The 21,358-nt window shown below is 44.1% G+C and overlaps 1 protein-coding gene across 1 annotated transcript in view; it reads left to right on the plus strand.

Annotated features, from left to right (window-relative positions):
- Positions 1–21,358, plus strand: part of LOC108240831 (protein jagged-1b) — a 56,213-nt gene that overhangs the window by 27,145 nt on the left and 7,710 nt on the right. The window contains exons 3-8 of the mRNA XM_017424621.2: positions 2,534–2,591; positions 11,014–11,262; positions 13,751–13,811; positions 14,326–14,456; positions 15,840–15,959; positions 16,141–16,254. Coding sequence (XP_017280110.1) covers positions 2,534–2,591; positions 11,014–11,262; positions 13,751–13,811; positions 14,326–14,456; positions 15,840–15,959; positions 16,141–16,254 — 733 coding nt within the window. The remainder of the gene's footprint in view (positions 1–2,533; positions 2,592–11,013; positions 11,263–13,750; positions 13,812–14,325; positions 14,457–15,839; positions 15,960–16,140; positions 16,255–21,358) is intronic.

Below are 21,358 nucleotides of genomic sequence, written 5' to 3' on the forward strand. Positions count from 1 at the left end.
ATTGTTTCCCTCCCTAATCTTTTTCCCCCCCTCATTATCCTTTTGTTTCTTCTCGTTCCCCGACGCGCTGCATCTGAGAGTGTGACGAACTGCAGGGGGTTTCTACAAATTGTTGCTCCAGCACTGCTGCGTGTTTGTGTCCTTTTTTTTTTTTTTAATGTACAGTCTACTCTCGACAGCGGTTCTCCTTCTGCAGTCTTCTTCTGTCGTTTTTCTGCTTCAACACGACCCCCTGGCTCGTCTTCTCCTCCCATCTCCTCCGTTCGGTGCAGAAACTGGGCGCACCTTCACTTGAAACAAATTCCTGACTCAGACTTTTTTGCCGTACAATTTTCAGCCCCCTAACATTTTGAACCTTCCCAGCACTCTTTCATCTTCTCCTCTGCTCTTCTCCCCGCCTCTGCCTAACATTGTCGCTGTCTCCGTCCTTCTGGCCCTTAACCCTGCTTAAAAATCTATTTCTGCCCCACTTCACATCTCAACCTACCTCCCGCACCTATCACCTCCTTCTCATCCATTCCTTCTCCCTCATTACTCTTCCTCCTCTCCTCCCACTCACACATCCGCCCCCCCTCCGGCAGCATTCTCCCTCTTCAGAGAAAAAAGACGTGACTGCACATCCATGTAGCCCTTTAGGAGAACCTTAAACACAATGCACATGGTGGAGCGATTTGCATGACAGGCCCTGGTGTGCTTCACACGGGGAGGGATGTGTGGGCGGAAAAGAGAAAACCAGAGAAGGCAAGGAGGCAGAGTTGTAGAGGAAAGTGTTGGTCTGAATTATTCATTGCTGAGATATAGGATAAAAGAATGCGTCAGGAAAGGAAAAAATCACGTCCTGTCGTCTCCAGTGTGATATCTCTGTAAGCTCAAAGTCATCATTTGAGGATGTGGCCAGGTCGTCCTCGACTGTGCTGCAGAAATACCTGCGCCGACTTTATCTCTTCTTAAAAGCTTTGAAATTTTATACACATAACACAGACTGAAAGTGGTGGAAATTCAACAGCCTGAACCATCGATTCGGGTCTAACCTGCACGCCGCAGTGCAGCTCGCTAAATCTTGCCTGGGTGTAGAAGAAGGCACGGTGAGACAGGAGGGAATAAATCCATAAAACTTAGCGGGGAGGGGTTTTAGATTTTCTTCCTGCTGGTTAAGATTTGCCTGATTCGATATCAGCGTCTGCAGAAACTTAGTCACGTCTGATGGTTGTGTTAAAGGCTGAAGCTGAGGATGGAAACACGGAGAACCTCGTTCTTCTGCTTGCCATCTTACTTGTTGGGGTTCCGTTTCATGTGAGCATTATGCGTGTTTACGCTGAAGACCGACTCCCCAGCGGCTCACGTCTGAGATGGTCCATCCATCCATCCATCCATCCATCTTCCGCTTATCCGGGGTCGGGTCGCGGGGGCAGCAGCCTAAACAGGGAGACCCAGTCTTCCCTCTCCCCAGCCACTTGGGCCAGCTCCTCCGGGGGAATCCCAAGGCGTTCCCAGGCCAGCTGAGAAACATAGTCCCTCCAGCGTGTCCTGGGTCTTCCTCTGGGCCTCCTCCCGGTGGGACGTGCCCGGAACACCTCACCAGGAAGACGTCCAGGAGGCATCCTCACCAGATGCCCGAGCCACCTCAACTAATTGAAACTAATTGAGCAAATTAATTATCTGATGTAAAAGTAATGTGGCGTAAAAACCAAATATTTTATATTGGTTCAAGCAAACGGATATCCCACTTTACTTTTATATCATAAATTTTTTTTCCGTGTTTATGGTTAACATGTTTGCGACATACTTTATGTCTCAAAACCAAACATGGACCATTACAGAAACGGACAGTCTTCAGTGTAAATAACTTTGTACCAATATAAAAATAACTTTTCGATGTAAAACTGACAGCAGTGTAAAGGTTTAAACCAAACTGTGAGGCTGTGAATGACTTCTGGTGCAGGTAAGATACTGATTAATCATAGCAACTCTGCTGAACATCACTCCAGCAAATCTCAACTAGTTATCTTTGGTAAAAATCGGTTTGTCATGTTATCAACCCCCGCATGTCTGTGCTTGAACTTTGGGGGAAAACTACAATATTTGAAAAACACCTGGACAGGTAAAGGAACCAGGAACCAGCCTCATCCTGAGAAACGACATTGTTTGGCCTCCTTAGGGCACAGGAAACACAACAAATAAAAGAATCAGTGGATGTCAGATCCCATTAACCAACATCCAGAAACCTAAAGTAGTTTAGACACTTCCAGGTTACCTGTTACAGCTGGGAGGCTGCTGAATGTTGCCACCATGACAATCATAAACTGATATTTACAACCAGGATGCATGCTTGATGAATTAAAGCACCGCATGTAGATGTCTCCATCGTTCAAACTTTCAAACACGCAGCGCCCTGAATATGTCTGGGGATCACCACAGGTGTAGATCAGGACTCTGCCTGCAGGTTTGATTGCAAAACAAATGGATGAATTTAACAAATTTGACCGGTTTCATGTGATGCTGAATTAAAACGCTGTTTTTATTTTCTCCTCAGAAATCTTTCTCTCTGGTGTTGGAGGCTTTGGACTACGACAACGACACATCAGAACCAGGTGAAGATGGGTTGTTTTCAATTATTATTTTTATGTTTCAGTGTGTTTTCTTGTCTGTCTGTGTACTCAGACGTATCAAAAAGGGGTCATTATAATTAACAATGAGAATTATATTTTCCTCTCATGCAGAACCTCAGCAAAACTGTGCTTTAATTACCAGGCTCATCCTTTTCTTTAAAGTCTGCTCCTCTATCTTAAACTAATTATATCTGCCTTTTTAAATGGTCATTTTTAGTAATTATTAGTTTAGTATCGATGCGTCGTGTCCGTTAAGCTGCAGCCATGTCGGAGGGCGTCTGTCATCTTTTCATATCAGGAGATAAAAAAACAAAACAACCCAGATTATGTTGGCAAACCCTGCTGGTGATCCAGTTCGACCTTGTCAAATCTGGTTGTTTTCTGGTGTTTTTTGTGGTGAAATTCTACCTTCCATGAGCTCCTCTTCCCTCTCAGCGCTGACAAACTAAAAAATATTAGATTTCAAACATAGAAGTTTGAACACAGCATCTTGACGATCTCATTATCGTTCATTCTGTAAAAAAAGCTGCGAACCTTTCCTCCTCTCCGATGCGTATTCCCTCCTTTCGTGGGAAGAAAACCGCCGTTTCTAAGATTAGTTTTCAGCAAGAAATGTTTTCATAACTCGAACAACACAAGAGCTTGTTTACCAGAAAGTGCGGTTCGGCATGATGAAACGATGTGAAACTATTTTGCATGTTTTAATGTTTGTGATCGCACTAGTTTAGTGGGTCTTTTATCCAGGCCCTTTAATTTCCTGCTTGTCTCCTTGTTTGCTCCTCTCATAATCAGGAAAAGCTCCTCGACAGGAATTGTGACTTGCTCGCTATAAAAAGCGTAACAAAACAAAAACAAAACAAAAAAAAAACAGACAGATGTTCCAGTGCCTTCCTCATTCTTTTCATGCCACAATCCTCCTTTTTATCCCACCATCATCTTCCTCCCTGACAAAGGAGAGAACACAGTCTGATCCGAACAATGGCAGATAATTAAAGCGGGTTTCTTGTTCCGTTCGTCTTACCTGCAGCATCTGTCCTTCCCCCTGCCCTCCAGCTGTTGGCGTACATCTTGTTTGCATTATCTTCCATTTCCACCTGAGCTCTTGGCTCCCCCTTACGTTGAGGCTAAAGCCGCTGAGTAGACGGCAGCTTAGCCCAGCCCCAACACGGGCGTCCCGCAGCAGTCTGAATGGACTTATCGGGCCTCGCCGCCAATCAGAGAGGATTACCGAGCGCGACTGTGGCTTCTGAAACGATCCTCGGACACTCTTAGAAAATATGATTTTCCTTTTTTGGCAAACCAGTCTGACCTTCGCTGAGATGGCTTTAAACCAGGGGTGGAAATTAGCACCCGCCACCGGCCAAATGCAGGTGAATATTTGAAGTGGCGGGTGAATTTGATCAACACACGCCACTGTGGCGGGTTGGCAATTTGAACAGAAAAGGTGTTATTTGTCCTCTTGACATATAGGGGGCAGCAATGTGCTCGAGTTGCTGCTGTTACGTCGAGCCGCGTTCCCCCATCAGATACGGTTCCCCCTGCGTCTCCGTGTGTTCATGTTCAACGCTCGTAACCGCCGCGCTGTGCTCGCGCTGCAAGGGAACTACGGAGACCGTGAAAGGTCAAACAACTTGTTTTGGCAAAGTTAACCCACTGTTTTGCTAGCGTGATAGATATACAGACAGACTCTGTTATGGACAATATAGACAATGTGTGGACAAAAACAATTAATAATTAAAATAAATAATGACTTATCTATTAACAGAAATGTTGGGGCAAATATTTCTCATTAAAAAAAACAAAAAAACATCATTCTTTTAGGAATTAAATGTGCTAATAATTAAATTATTAAATTAAATAAGAATTAAAACTTAAATTATTTTTGTCCCATGTTTTAGAGGGGGAACCGATTATTTCAGACGGCTGAAATATTTTGTTCCCCCCTTGGTAACTTTTGCAAAAAAAGAACCAATGTCTCCAAATTTACAGGACTTGTTGTCTATGATGAGAGGAATAAACACAGTTAAGGACTTGTTGGTAAATTATTTTTGTCCCATGTTTTAGAGGGGGAACCGATTATTTCAGACGGCTGAAATATTTGGTTCCCCCCCTGGTAACTTTTGCAATTCGCAGTTGCACCACAACTGCTTCCACTCACCTCGATCATCATCATCATATGAAATAACTTTTTGTCACAACATAAAATAGTGGCTGGTAAAATATTTGAGTGGCTGGTAAAAAATTTTAATTTCCACCCCTGCTTTAAACATAATTTAGCTTTCATGTAAATGTGCAGGGATGCTTTCTGGTTTTGTTAAAACATCCTGGTTCAACAGTTTTGGTCTTATATTTGCATTCTCTTATATCTTGACTTGTATCCTACAAATCAGTCGTACATACCGTATTTTCCGCACTATAGGGCGCACTGGATTATAAGGCCCACTGTGAATGAATGGTCCATTTTTAAACTTTTGTCATATATAAAGTGCACCGGACTATAAGGCGCATTAAGTGAAACTAAACAGCCCCTGTCTTTTCAGAGAACACTGCACCGGAGTCCTGAGCGACAATAACTGAGCCTTAATGCTGCCAGCGGTGCGGCTTTGTAGTTTACCAAAGTTGTACTAAAACATCACAACTTCTTACATATATAAGGCGCTCCGGATTATAAGACGCATTGTCGTCTTTTTGAGAAAACTGAAGTTTGCCTTATAGTCCGGAAAGTACGGTATTTAAAACATGATTGGATTTCTGCACTAAAATGTGATGAAGAAAAACAAGCAGTCAGGCAGATCAATCCTAAACTGTTTATGATACAATAAGTCATCATTGCATGCATAAACTTAATCAGAGAATGTTGATCAATAAAAAAAATAAATAAACCGACGGAGCTCCTCACGCCAACTCTAAGGCTGAGCCCAGCCACCTTACAGACGAGGCATATCTGGGATCTAATTTTTCCAACCATGATTCTTACCTCATGACTTCAGGTGAGAGTTGGAACATCCACTCACCGCACACTTTATTAGGTACACCTCACCAGTACTGAGTTGGACTCCTGTTCCCTTCAGACATGCCTTAAGTCTTTGTGACGTAGAGTCAAGAAGACGTTAGAAGCATTTCAAAGAGATTTGGGTCCGTGTTGACATGGCAGCATCACGGTTGGTGCTGATTTTTCGTATCTCGTGATGTGAATCTCCTGTTCCACCACATCCCCAAGGAGCTCGATTGGATTGGCATCTGGTGGCCGTGAAGGCCTTTGGAGTCCAGTGAATGTAGACTCACCGGAGCAGGCAATGTTTCACCAAAATCAAATCAAACTTTATTTATGAGGCACCTTTCACGCAGCAGGTGTGTAATGCAGAGCACTTTACTGCAGATGACATAGAAGAAGAGCAACAAACAAGCAGACAAGAACCACGTACAAGCATTAAGTCTTAAAAAGACTGAACAGCGACCGTAAGAAGAAGGAACTGAGGAATGAAACTCTTATTGTCCAATTTTGGTGTAACTGTAGCCTCAGTTTCCTGTTCTTAGCTGACAGGATTGGCAGCTGGCGTCTTCTGTCGCTGCAGCCCATCTGCTTCAGCATTAGCTGTGTTGTGCGTTCAGAGACGGTTTTCTGCAGACCTCAGCTGCCCATTCTCCTCTGACATCAACAAGGCATTTCTGTCCACACAGCCCCCACTAACTGGATGTTTTCTCCTTTTTTCGGACCATTCTCTGCAAACCTTAGAGATGATTGGGCGTGAAGATCCCAGTAGATCTACAGTTTCTGAAATACTCAGACCAGCCCGTCCGCCACCAACGACAGAGTCACTTAAATCCTCTTTCTTCCTCGTCCTGATGCTCGAGTCGACTTCACCATGTCTGGATGCCCGAATGCATTGAGTTGCTGCTGTGTGATTGGCTGATTAGCCACTTGTGTTAAGAATCGATTGAACAGGTGGACTTGATAAAGCAGCCTGTGAGTGTAGACCAGTGGTGTCCAATCCTGGTCCTGGAGAGCCACTATCCTGCATGTTTTAGATGTTTCCCTGCTCTTCAGCAGGTCATCAAGTTCTGCAGAAGCCTGTGAATCACTCAGTCACTTAAATCAGGTGTCGAAGCAGAGAAACATCTAAAACATGCAGGACAGCGGCCCTCCAGGACCAGGATTGGACCCCCCTAGTGTAGACCGACCAGTAAACCAAGCGCTTCACCTTTCGGCTCCATGAAAGGTCAGACCAACGGGCTCATTATTGCAGGTGAGACCCCGATCCGTCGGTCTGTCTCCGCTTTGCCATCACTCTTGAACAAGACTCCCGGACACGTGAACTCCTTCGCTTGAGGCGAAGACTCACCCCCGACACAGAGGAAACGTTCATCTGTAACCTTTCACAGCACAAGCACAAGGTTTTGTTTACCTGAGCTCAGAAAAGCTTGATAGTTGTTGTTGGAAATGAAAATGAACGTAAATCTTTGCTTTTTTTTTTTTTTTTTTTTTTTTGTTTCAATCTTGGTGATGATGAGAAACTTTCCAGTGTTGTCCCGATGTTGTTGTCATCAAATTCACAATGACTCAGAAACATCTGACACGCTTTGTACCGTTCCCGTTTAAAAGCAGTATGTAAATGATGGTCAAATTCTTTGCATTTGTATTTTGCTCGCTTGCAAAGTATTTGAATGCTTGTATTGTTTTGTGGTGCTTGTTTTCCTTCCCAGATGCATCAAATGCGTCTCAGAGGATCAAACATTGTGAAACAGTTTTTCCCCTTACCAAGAACCGCTGGACTGATTTTCCGCAGGCTCGTACTGCTACCAGTTACTGAGCTTAAAACCACAGACATGGCATTCATCACACGAAGATCCTCCTGCATGTGTGTGCGTGTGTGCGCGCAGCAATAAAACAAGCTTCCACTCCTAAAAAACATCCAATTATCGCCCCTAGGGGTCAAGAACGCCCCTCAGAGCTCTTTCAAGTTGGGGGAAAAGTGTCGGATTTTTCTAAAATGATCTGAAAATAGTAAATTTTCCCCGTTTGTTCCTTCTTCTGCTCAGACATTTTGAGGGTCATCCTTGTTGCAGACTCTCTGCTGCGTTCGCCAGCTGCAGCCGCGCTGCGTTCGCTGCCACACATGCAGAGGGGGAAACGGCAGAACTCAATATCAGGAGGGCTTTAACGGAGAGCAGCTCGCCTTTAAAATTCAGCGCACATGTTCAGAGTTTAGAGTGTCGTCCACGTGAGGATAAAAACCCGAAAAGAACACCATCGTGGTAATTATCCTCATTTATCAAACACGGGGGAGACAACAGCACCACACGGCTGATCTATTGGTTTCCTGAGGTTTATTGATTTGTTGGGAGGTGTTATAGAATAAAGGCAGAAAGCAGGTGGGTTTTTTTTTCTCCTGCAGTGGTTTTTTTTTAGCTTCTTCAAAGAGTAGAAGCTTCACAGCTCAGTCCAGGCAGGAGATAAAAGTTGTTTTTTTTTGTTAAAGTGTTTTCAATACCAGCAGATACAGTCTTAATGAACTCTTATTATCTTCGCCCGCCCGTGTCAGTGTGTGTCCTGGTGTGTTCATTTGTCTGTCTGTTTGCAAAACACCTCCTGAGCCACTGGGCAGGTTTTAATGAAACTTTCAGGAGGTAAACGCTGGACGTACGGCTACAACTGACTGACATTTGGAGTCAGTCTCAGTCAAGATGGCTGCCACAGCAAGTCAACCCTGGCGAACAGAAACATAGCAACAACTTAGTCCGTTTTACAGATATGGTAGCTGAGAGTCGTCCCCGTCACATACTCTGAGCGCTAACAGATGTTTCAAACTTTAGCACTAACTTTTATAATTACCCCTCCCCCTCCTCTCCCCCCGTCTGTTAGCAAAATATCTCATGAACCATTAAAGATGGCCGCCACAGCCGACTGACCTTAGCGGACACAAAAATGGCAACAACTCCGTCCCTTTCGCAGATGATGATCTACAGTTTGGTGTGGTAGTAGCTGAGAATCAACACCGTCACAGACTCTGAGCACTAAAAGTTGGCGTGAGAATGTTGTTGAAAACTTTTGGCCCGAACGGCGGCGGGCGATATTCGTTCCTAACACCTGCAGACACAGTCCCGATGAGCTCTGGTTATATTTCTGTGGAGTTTGAGCTCCAGTGACGCTCACGGCTTCTTGTTTCAGCTGTTTTCACACCTTGGTTTGTCTCTTGGTCCCCACATGTGCTGATTTGTCCTTTTGTTTTTCCTCTCTCTTGTCCAATCACATCACACAGAAAATTACTGTTATACACCTTCCCTGCTGGGCTGGATCGTTATTATGTTGCTGATGAAATTAACCCTTTGACACGCCGGATTCATAAAACAATAAAACACCCACAATGCACTGCGCCTGATTGATGAGCGTTTGGAAAACTGGGCCCTTGGATTTGACTGAAGGCGGAGGAGAGAAACCAGGAAAGGGCTGAGCTAAAAGTTTGCCCGATGCCCGCTCCGTTTCCCCATCCTCTTTTACTTTTAATTGCTCACACACACACACACTCCAACCGGTCCATGTGTCACCATGTTTTCATTGCTTTGTGTCAAACGGCGGTGATCTCATCTCTCCACCAGGCCGTTTGTTATGTGTGTCTGCTAATAGCTGCTTCCCTTCCTCTTTGGCTCCGTTTGCCTCTGGCTGTCACACAGAGGCAGGCATGCATGCACAAAAAGACTTTAAACTCTGCGCCCACTCTTCAGCGCTGACTCACCTCCAACAGGGCTTCCCATTCTGCACGACATATCACCCAAATCTTTTTCCTTTACCCTGAGCGGCGTCTCCTGAGCGCGCACCGTTTTTAGTTTAAACTCGCAGACGTGCGCACACGTATTCTCGTCGGCTCCTGCGTGTTAATGCAGCGTCTGTGAGGATTAGAACTGAGTCAGGGAATGAGAAAACGCTCCTGGGAAATCCCCTCCAGGGGTCAGGAGCGGCGGCCCCCATGCCCCAGCAGGGCCCAGGGGCTCGTCTGGTCCTTTCTCCGGTTCTGGCTGGCTCTCATTACTGCGAACCCCACAGACCCCCCGAGGTCTGCTCTTTTGTCCAGTCTGCGGCATTCAAGCTACAAAAGTTTTTTTTTTTTTTTCTAGTTCACTATAATATCTACACTGTGCGAGTTTTCTAATGCTGATGCTGAGTGAGGATAATATGGCCTCAGCAAATTCTTCTTATGGTTACAAGGGAAAGTTTCTTTTTCTGTGGTCTGGAAAACCAACTAATGTTGTCCAAACAACTGAGACACTACAGTTATAACCTTTTATTTTATGGGAGATGATTGTATACAGCAGCAGTCCCCAACCTTTTTAGCTCCACAGACCTTTAAAGGTGTGGCGGATAAATACAACAAAATAAAACGATACGAGCGGCATGAAAACGGGGATATTTTTAAAAAAATAATAAAGGTAAATCCAACATGTCCTCGCAGCTTTGTTAGCTGCGTCCTGGTATCAACATGAATAACAGCCTCTCCTCCCCCTGATGTTCTCTGTGTTTAAACATGCCCTTCAAAATAAGAGACACCACAAATATAAAGTGCACAAAGAATACAGCTCACCATAACGATAATGTGCCTGTTTCTCAGTAACCAGACGGTCCCATCTTCCAGAGATGTTTGTTTTTTACTCGTTTTGCTTCTTGTGGGTTTGTTTTTAGCGCTAACGGATCACGTGCGTTCTGACACACATCAAGAGTGAGTCATAGACGGATGGAGTGGAGAGAATCTGGTCAGTTTTCAAAATAAATGTCGTTCAGACTTTGAAAATAAAAAAATAAAAAAACAGAAATACTGTAAGTTAATTATTCTTTCTGTGCGGCCCGGTACCAAATTACCCACGGATCAGTACCGGTCCGCGGCCCGGGGTTTGGAGACCCCTGCTGTACAGTATATAATGAAACTAGCATTTCTTAAAGGAATGCACGTCGCCCATCGGCTTTTAAACAAAACTCCCATGTGGTCTGTTGTTGGGACACTTCTCAGCTTCTGAAACACTAAATTTAAGGTCAGCATCACAGATTTATGGTCGTTTTTATGTTTGCTAAGGTTGATCAGCTGTGACGGCCATTTTGAAACAGGCTGTCTCCAAAAAAGTTAATCAGTTGTAGATGTTTATCCAATTAAGATTTCTGTGTTTCATTAAAATGTGTCGAGATGGGGTTGGAGATGACTCTCTTCTGTGAAATCGACCATTTTTGTGTTTGATTAGCTGTGGCGGCCATCTTGAATAACATTGACTCAAAAAGCTAATCATTTCTAGATTAGCTTTAAAATTTAAAATTCGCCCAGTGGTGTAGGAGGTTTTCAGCTCACAGACAGTCTAACAAACAGCGATCACCTGACTGAGCTTTTCATCGTGGTGGAGTAACGTTTTCTTCCTGCTTCAGGTCAGCTGATCGAGCGAGTCCTCCTCTCCTCCATGTTGAACCCGGGCGAGCAGTGGCAGAAGTTTCATCACCACGGGCGCGTTCTCACCCTGGAGTACCGGCTTCGTTTCCGCTGCGACGCCAATTACTACGGCCCGTTCTGCAACAAGTTCTGCCGGGCCCGAGACGACTTCTTCGGCCACTTCAGCTGCGACCCGAGCGGCTTCAAGGTGTGCATGGAGGGCTGGACGGGTCCGGAGTGCAAAGAAGGTAACGGAGCAGAATGTGTCGTTTACATCGTAGCTGTAACTTAATGTTTGGTAAGATTTATTCCACCTTGTTGTTGCATGTATGTGTGTGTGTGCGTCTGTTACTGAAATATCTTATCAACGTGACGAACTTCAACAAAACCTGCAGAAAGTATTCACCAGGTGTACATCTGATTTACTTTTAGAGTCAACACAGTTCTAGACGGCTGTCACGACCAAGTGACTTAAAAAAAAACACAGAAAAGTGGGAATAACTCAGTAAATTTTACAGATATTGGCCTAAACTTTGGTGTGGTAGTAGTTGAGACTGACCTCCAACAGATATTCTGAGCGCTAACAGATTGCACAGGTTCTTTGTTTGTCTGTTGGTGTCTCGTGAACCACTGGATTGATTTTAATGATGCTATCAGGAAATAATCTTTAGGTTTACATCTACAGCCCAAGACAACCACCATCTTGGAAAACACAAAATTAACTGTAATTTAGCCAATTTTGCGGATATTGTGCTAAAATTTGGTGCGTTTGTAGCTGAGATGAGTGCTGCACATTTCAGAAGATCTTTGCTCCAAACTTTAGCTTTACCTGTTCGATTAAACCCTGGTGGTCTGTTGGCAAAATGTCTCATGAACCACTGGGCGGATTTTAGTGAAACTTTCAGAAAGTAACCATCGGATGTACGTCCACAGCTGAATAAAATATGGATTCGGTCCGACTCAAGAGGACCGCCACGGCCAACCAACATTAGCCAACACAAAAAATAGCCACAACTTTGTCAGTTTTACAGATACTGAGCTAAAATTCGGTGTGGTAGTAGCTGAGAGTCCTTCACAACACTCTGAGAGGGCCAACTCACGTTGTTGCAGGAGATACGGCGTCACTTTATATTCAAGGTTTGACCAAAACAAAAACAACTTTATTATTTCTTAACATAAGATGATCTTCGTCTAAAACGTTGGTATGAAGGGCGGCGGGTGATATGCATTTAATTTATGAATGTTACTGAGAGGACACTGATGGATATCCCCATATCTGATTAACAACAGATCTGCTGTATTCGGACTGTAACCTAAAGGAAAAACTTCCCTGTTGAACTCAGTTAAACTGGAGTTTTTTTAAAGCTAAATTGGTCAAATATTTAGTTTTATTTTATGCCCGATAAGATGATGTTTCCTGCTTGATATTGTGAATTTAATCTTTCAAAAGTGCAAACAAAAATGGCCGTTTTTTCCCCCTGAAAAGGTTTTTCCCCTGACTGACCTGAGTCTTGAGTCAACAGGTTAAACAATGCGTTGCTTTTCCATTTTCTTGTTTTCTTGCCCCTGAATGGAGTTTCCTTTTTAATGGTCTTTCCAAGGTTTCCTTAAAGAGTTTTCCATGAGGATGTTAATGTTTTCCTGTTTTATTTTGACCTTGGAAGCCCTTTAATTGTGCATAAAAGGCTGTCAAAATAAACATGTTTTCTTTTCCTTTTTGCCTGCTTTTAATAGATGTGTCGTCTAAATATGTAGAACAAAAAATAACCCTTAAAACTGAGTTAAAGCCCTCGAGTAATCATGTGAAAGAGAGGCCCGCCCGTATGAATGAAGAAGAACGATGGCCGCGCTTCTCTGCTCCTGAGCGTTTTTACGCTTCAGCAGAGAGGGTGTGGGGCGTTGTTTCGATTGACTCATCAGCTGGACGACCTCGGCCCGTGACCCGTCAGGGCCGTCTGCTTTGGAAACGGTAAAAGAGAGCGGAGGAAACCCAAATGAAAACCAGGGGAACCCTGAAGGACACACAGATAGTTTTGAGGACATCCTGCCGCCCCGCCCGTCCCGCTCCTGCCCCACTTCCTCCTCAGCAGGCCGCTGATTGGACGGCGGCGAGGCAGGAAGTCAGAAAGATTACTCTTCGAGACGCGTGGGGAGCTTATCGTCATGGGTTCAGATGTGTTTATGACTTGATTATCGCCTGCCTCCGAAGTCAAAAGGGTGGTATTGTTTTTGCTCGTGTGTGTGTGTTAGCAAAATATCTCATGAACCACTGGACAGATTTTAATGACACTCTCAGAAAGTGCATCTATAACTGATTTTGTTTGGCATCAGCTTAACTCAAGATGGCCGCCACGGCTCGTTCACCTTATCAAACGCATACTTGGCTACAGCTCCGTCTGATCAGGAGTGGTAGTTGCTGAGAGTCGTACTCAACACACACTCTGAGAGCTGATTTACATTTAACGTCTTTCTTTCTCCTAATAAGATGGTTGTGGTTTAAGACTCTGGCATGAAAGGCGGCGGGCGATATGCATTCCTTCAAAGGACGTTAGACCTTTTAGGAAAACAAGGTTTTATTCAGGTTTTGCACCATGTAGCTGACGTGATGCTTCTTATTACCGTCAAGTGTGAATTCATTTAGTTTCCTTTTTAACACAGAGTACAAGTAAGAGTCATAGAAGCTGTTTTTGAGTCACTAATTTCTCTTTTTGTGTGTTTTTCTTTTATTTTCCACAGCGGTGTGCAGGCAGGGGTGTCATCAGGCCCATGGTTCTTGTACGGTACCCGGAGAATGCAAGTAAGTTTCAATGAGCAAGCTTACCGCCATCAGTGTGTTAATGAGCGAATGAATGGATGTTTGTAGTGTGAAGCACTTCGGGGTCCTTGGACTAAATAAAGCGCTGTACGAGTGCAATCCTTTTACCATTTACCAGGAAATGAAGGGTTTTTCACTGCAGGCACCATCGCTGATAAAAACGTGATTTAAGGATTTATTTCTTAGGCTGCGATGGTCAGATGTCGGTCATCTTGTAACCCTATATTACCCGACTCTCTGAAAGTGAAACTAGAATAAAAATTCACTTTGGATGATGTAGGAAAATATGGGAATGTCTTGTCTTTAAGATTCCAAGTTTTGTTCCTTTTATTTATATAAAGATCTCATATAATTAAGGAAAAAATGCCCGTATTCAGTTTTAAATCTCATCATTATAGTTCTTAATCGCCTTGGTTTATTAAATTCACTTAAAGCGTCTTAAAACAGCAGCTTTAAGATGCAAATGAAGGGACTTCCTGTCTTTCTCATCCCTCAGGTGTCACTACGGCTGGACGGGTCCTTTCTGCGATCAGTGCGAGACGTTCCCCGGCTGTGTGTACGGCAGCTGCACCGAGCCCTGGCAGTGTGTGTGTGACGTCAACTGGGGAGGACTGCTGTGCAACAAAGGTCCGAAGAGTCTACAGCTAAAGTTTACGCCGTGGAAACGAACGGAGGGGAAAAACGAGAGCGAGTCAGTAGCTGGCCACGGTCGTTTAATGGCCCGGCACTGAAAGGCGAAGGCGGTCTGTCTGGGTGTACGTTTACAGCTGATTTAACTTTCAAGATGGCTGCCACAGACAGTCGACTTCAGCCAACATGAAAAGGATTATAACTTAGGTTGTGGTTGTCGTAGCCGAGAATCGTTCCCAACGCAGAGTCTGAGCGTGACAACGTTATTTTCTAGGCTGCATAGTCGTCGTTTCTCAACACAGGAGGATTTCGCTTTAAACGCTGGCGTAAAAGGGGGTGGGCGATATGGATTGCGAGGCCCTTAAACAAAAAAAAAACTACACAAGAATCAGAAACTGATCATAATAGTAAGATATTTAAAGTCTAATCACATTAAAAACATCAGAGCAGTTTCTGCTCGTCTTTAAGGAGCTGGGTGCATTTTAACTACTGTATTAAGTTCTTTAGTGCCAAACCGAACAGATGTAATTAATCCACATGAAGAAGAAAGCTTTTTGGTGTTTTGTGTGTTGGCCAAGAATAGCCTGGTCTGACAGAGGGACATTGTTTGGACACTGTTGGATCGTCAGGCATCATTATTCACACGTCTCTCGGGCGGAGAGAATAAAAGAACTACCTGAGGGCTTCACCCTCTTCTCTCTGACTCTTCCCACCAGACTGTGGCAAAGTCAGCCCAATGTGATCCTCTGTCCCGGCGCAGGAGCTGCGGAGTGGCATGAGCCCAGGGGACGGTGCATTGTAGAGGGGAAAGGCGATAGCCTTGGGTAAAGTGAATGTGAGCGGGGCTGGGCTTGGTGCTCTCAGCTAGGTGGGGTCCGTAGCCGTTTTTGTGCATTCAGTGAGGCTTTTTAAAGAGTGGCGGTGAGACAAAGACACTGTGGACACAGAGGAGATGATCAGAGAAGGCAAAGCTTTAATCTGCCTCAGCAGTGGGGAACAATAGAGCCTGCAGCTCCTGGCCTGCACAGCCGAGCTGACCTGAAATCCCTGCAGGTTTTATTGGTTTCAAATTGTCCCATCTCCCCTGTGCCCTTAGCTTCTCCGCTCTGTGAGCCAGAATCTAGAGCAGGGGTCTCCAATCCTGGTCCTCGGGGGCCTCTATCCTGCATGTTTTCCTTGTTTCTCTGCTCCAACACACCTGATTCAGTGGTTAAATCACCTCTTCATGTTCTGCAGAAGCCTGTTAATCACCCATTGATTCAGATCAGGTGTGTTGGAGCAGAGAAACAAGTAACACATGCAGGATGGTGGCCCTCGAGGACCAGGATTGGAGACCACTGATCTGGAGCAACAATCTAAAAGTGTGTCTCGCGTTTTCAGACCTGAACTACTGCGGCACCCACCAGCCCTGTAAGAACGGCGGGACCTGCACCAACACGGAGCCGAACGAGTATCAGTGCGAATGCCAGGAGGGCTTCCGGGGACGAAACTGTGACATCGGTGAGTGCTGCCCCCGCTTTCCTGGAAGCTGTTTACAACAAACGTCAGTGTCAGTCCTGTTTGTTTACGAAGCTTAAAGAGAAAAAAGACTCAGTGAGAGAATAACCTTTAACCTTTTTTTATAATTAGAGCCTAATAGACAGTTTTTCCTCTCTTGTCGTTCTGTCCCCCCCCCTCTCAGTGGAACACGCGTGTTTGTCGTCTCCCTGTATGAACGGAGCCACCTGTGTGGAAAACCCGACAGGCTTCAGCTGCGCCTGCGCCCACGGCTGGACTGGAAACACCTGCGCAGACGGTGACTGTCGACGCTGCACGCACGCCAAGTCTGAGCTCAGGGGGAGGGCAGATTCGAGATTATCTGTGATTGGGTATAATTAGATCAAAGCCGCTCAGTGAATCAATCTGAGAGAGGAAGTGAAATTAGTCTGAACACAAACGGTATCAACAACAATCAGTGGTCGGCCTCGCCCTGCGTCTGGCTCTGTGTGTGTGACCGGCTAATTTAAACAACTCTGAAGAAGAGCAGATTTAATCTACTGTTTAAAAAAAGAAGCAGATTAGGGGGAGTCTTTAATTGCTCCAATTAAAGGGTTTACTGTCTAACCTTTTACTGTCACAGAGGACTCTGGGGTGTTCAGAATTTAGCCCTCGTTTCTTTATTTTTTGCCTCTAAGGAGCCGGACTTTCTTGTCGTATTTTAAAGTGGTTTTGCTCAACATTTCTTCAGGCTTTCTGATGTTTCTTTTAAAGATATTCTTTAAATGTTGGCTGCTTTTTTTTCCACCCATTATCCGTCCAGACCGTGTACCTGACCACTTCACGGAGAATTTATTCTTTGTTTATTAAGCTACGTAATCATTCAGGCATCAAAAGGGCTCCTGAACTCAAAGGATGAACCAGAGTTGCGTCGATAAATATCTTTAGGCACTTTGTCGCCCACATCCTGTCACAAAGACACAATCTGTTCCTAATTCTTCCGTCGAATCTATGAAAAATGCCAAAGATGACTCAGTTTGACAAACAGAAAAGAGTGTTTTCTAAAGAGCTGCGAGCTGAAATTCTGTTAATATGAATATTTTTTTAGGTCTTTGATGATTTTTGTCCTTATTCCCTTAAAGACATGACTTTCAGACACTGTTCATAGTTTCTTTTGGCCTCCATTTTTAAGCACACGTTGCACAATATGTGGTCCGGGCAGAAAAACAGAATTTGAGTTTTAAATCCTTTAAAAAGACCAAAGAATGATTTAAACTTTATTCCAAGACAATAAATAGTCCATGCCATATTTAAAAATAATAAAGTGAGAAAACAAAATGAAATAAAACAAATCAGCAGGTAAAAAAAGGACATCCATCAGCAAACAAACAAGCGAGAATCGATCCAGACCAGTTTAAAAATATTATCAGAAAGTCTGGCTGCTTTAGAAAAAACAGGAACAAAAACCCAAAGTTTTAAATCATTTGTACACTTCTTTAGTTTACACAAACAAGAGTGTTTTATTCTGTTTAAATACTGAAAATAAAAACAAGGAAACCCCACTGAAGTCAAAATTGCTCCCCGTGATGAAATGAAAAACAGCAAACAAAGCACTAATTAGATTTAAGAGTAATGAAACAGAAAACAGGTGTTTGTTTTCACAAATCGCCCTTTCCTGTGGGGCTCGGGTCACGCAGGCGAGCGACCGAACTTTCCTCGCGTCCCGACGCCCGGTTCATCCCGTCGTGTGCGTCCGCCGAGCGGCTGTCGTTTTCTCCGAGTCTGTTCGCTCTGCGATCAGACGGAGACCGCTGCTAAACATAACAGCAACACACAAACACACGCAGAGGAATGACATGTTGTTGTTGGCATCTGTCTCCGTCACTCTGCGGCGCAGCGGCCTGGACGGTTTTTTTCCTCAAAATATGCACGGCCAGAACACCCGACTTTTAACCGTTACGAGGGCGAAAAACCAGTAACGCCATCCGATCGTAAAAAACCGAACTCACAGCAGCGAGAAGAGAAACACACCGGCTTCTTTCAGAGGGTTTTCAGCTTCAGAGCTAAAAAAAAGAGAGAATTGATTTATGTCAGAAAGTAAAGTTTCAATATTTTTATACAATATTTTAAATCTGAACTACTTGGTGTCAGGATTGTTGCCGTTGTTTTAATGATCTTACACAGCTTCATATTTTCTTTTTAGCTCTTTTTTTATTTGTCCAGAACAGCCGTATGTGCCTGTGCTCATTGGTTTCCTATTTAGATTATTAAGTTTAGGCTTTTTTGCTATTAAAACACACCTTTTTCGGTTGTTTAAATGTTAAAACACAAGATGTATTTAACCTAAGTGCGTATAAATTGGTTGGTACGTATTTATGGGATGTCTGTGTTATTATCTGGGATAACAGGAGGTACTGTTTTTGCCTGCGTCTGTGTGTGTGTGTGTGTGTGTGTGTGTGTGTGTGTGTGTGTGTGTTTCCCCGTTAACAAATGATCCCGTGAACTGCAGGATGAATTTTAATACAAGTTTCAAACTATTCATTTGAAACACATCTACAGCTAATTAACTTTTGGAATCAGCTGAATTCAAGACGGCTGCCACAGCTAATCAGCCGTACCGAACACAAACACGGCTCCAACTCGGCCAATTTTACAGATATTGAGCTAAAATTTGGTGCAGTAACAGCTGAGATTCATCCCAAACACATCCTCTAAGTCCAGGAACTTTGTTTAAAAATATAGTCTTTAACTTTTGGAGTCAACTCTGTCTGTCTGTCTGTTAGTAAAACACCTCATGAACCTCTAGACAGAAGTTAATCGACTTTCAGAGTCGATCCAATACAAGATGGCTGCAGCAGCTAACTGACTTGAGCACAGAAATGGCTAAAACTCAGTCAGGTTTACAGATATTTAAATAAACTTTGTTGAGGTGATAGCTGAGAGTCATCCCCATCATACATCCTGAGCACTGACAGATTGTGTGCGATTTTACAAGATTGTGCATAAAAACACTTTCACAGCTCGACTAAAACACTCGATAAAATAAACGATCTCAGTTTAAAACACTGGCCTGAACGAGGCGGGCGATATGCATTCCTTCAAGGAAAGTTTGGCCTTTATTGTCATGGAAGCTGAAGTTAATCTCGTGTTTGTGTCAGTTTACTAAAACCAAGAAGTGAGGCTTGAGTTGTTGATGTAAACTCACGGTATTTGCTTACAGGTCGGCGTGAAGATGAACGTTCTCACTTGCTCTAAATGCAAATAAACGTGTTTTAAAAGTAAATTAAGATAACTTTCTGCACTTGTCGACGTCGGCACCTTCATTTCAGCTCAGTTCAGGTTTTCGATCGAGTCCATCCGTCTGTCTGTTCGCAGGATTACTTTAAAAAAAAAAACTAATGAACAGATTTTGATGAGATTTTCAGGAAATGTTGGGGTTGTGATTTAAAAAAAAAGAAGCGATTAAATTTAGGTTATTATCCTGGTCCTGCAGGGTTTTTTTTTTTTTTTAATAACCCTATGGCCTTGGCAGAGGTTTGCGCTCCTCGAGTGCTTTGAGTTCGTCTGAAGCCAATTTACAACACAAGTCATCTCAGGATGCTTTACGGACAGGTAAACAAGTCCAGCTCAAATCTAATTATAGGCAGAGAAACTTGATCCGGCAGGTGATTAAAGAATATTGGTCGGATGATAATTCTGATGACGCTTTGATTTGTACGTGTGTGTGGACGGATACGCAGAGGAAAGAAGGGATTCCTGCTATTTCTGGGGTCTTAAACACAAATCAGGTGTTCAGTGTATTAAACTATTATCTGTATTACATCCTCCTAGACCAGGGGTCTCCAATCCTGGTCCTCGAGGGCCACCATCCTGCATGTTTTCCTTGTTTTCCTGCTCCAACACACCTGATTCAGTGGTTAAATCACCTCTTCATGTTCTGCAGAAGCCTGTTAATCACCCATTGATTCAAATCAGGTGTGTTGGAGCAGAGAAACAAGTAAAACATGCAGGATGGCGGCCCTCCAGGACCAGGGTTGGACACTCCTGGTCTAGACTATTAAGACTCAAACAGGAAGTTGTGAGGGTTCATATGCATGTCGAACGACAAAACAAAACATCTGGTATAGGTGTGAGATAATACGAGCAGCTGCGACTAAAGCTCCAAAAATGTTAGATTATACCAATTTCACAATCATAATAAATTGTAAATTCAGCCACTTTTACCGAACACTTTCAGGTTTTTTTATAAACGGTATAAATCTCGTCAGGTTGGCGTGTCTGAAGCCTGTCGTCTGTTGTTGTTTTTGTCTCCGGTGGATAAAGGTCAGGCGTGTTTTCGTCTGCTTTGGCCTCAGGTCACGTGACCGGCGTGCGTGCGAGCGTATCTCCTCCGCACGGCTGGCTCGAGCTCGTGTTGCAGGTGAGATCCACGCTCGCGGTTTACGGTCCGCCGGGGCTGTTTGTGTAAACGAGCGGCGTTCCGCATCCTCTGCGTTCGCCGCCGTCACGACAAGCGGAGCTGCAGGTCAGAATCCGGCGTGTAAAAAAAAAAAAAAAATTCTTAGATGGCGAGAGAGACAGAGAGGGACAAACAGGGGAGTAAAGGACGGGTTTATTTTTGCTCTTGTTGTTTGTTGCTCGGATGATTTGCAGCCGGGGAGGCCGTCTATCTCTGGATGTGTTGTTGTGGGGTGTCAGGGGAAAACACAGCGAGAGGATCGTCAGGCTCGCAGGGAATTAAAACCCAAAAAACCACAACACAGCTCTGTTTTCAGGCTTGATTTATGTTTATAACGGATATTAATTAAAGGCCTCTTTGTTTGTTATGAATTCTTTGTCTCGTTTTGGGAGAAGACCCGCTGCAGTTTGGCAGGATTGTTATAGCTGAGGGTTGGGGTCAGAGAGATGGAAAATAGCTCTTCCGCAGGGTTAGGTAAATGAAAAAAAGGTTATGAGAGACACGGAGAGAGCTCTTAAAGTGAAATATGGGAAAAGCTGGGATGCCACTGCTGCACAAATATCCTCTCTGTAATAACAAGTTATGCTTGGTTAAAAATAGCGAGCTTCTTTTTGTTTTCCTCTCTCTGTTTTTGATTCCTTGACAGATAAGTGGAAACAGGCTCCCGTTTTGCATTTCCCCCTCCCCTCCCTCACCCCTTCCATTATTCAAACCCCCTCGCCCCCCCTCTCGTTTCTCCTCTCTGGTGAAAGGTTTGAAGTGTCAGTCATGTACTCGCAGCAGAAGACTGTATTTATCACTGTTTACACAGAAATCAGAAGAATGAAAACATCCTCCACCGCAGCAGTTCAGATCGCACACATGGTGGCATCACACCAACTCAGTGTCTGTTTAATATTCACACCAAACACTCTCATTACTCAAACCAGTAGCTCATGTATATTATCTTCTTTTCTCCCCCCCC

This window comes from Kryptolebias marmoratus, linkage group LG2, assembly GCF_001649575.2.
Source record: "Kryptolebias marmoratus isolate JLee-2015 linkage group LG2, ASM164957v2, whole genome shotgun sequence".
Classification (NCBI taxonomy): Eukaryota; Metazoa; Chordata; class Actinopteri; order Cyprinodontiformes; family Rivulidae; genus Kryptolebias; species Kryptolebias marmoratus.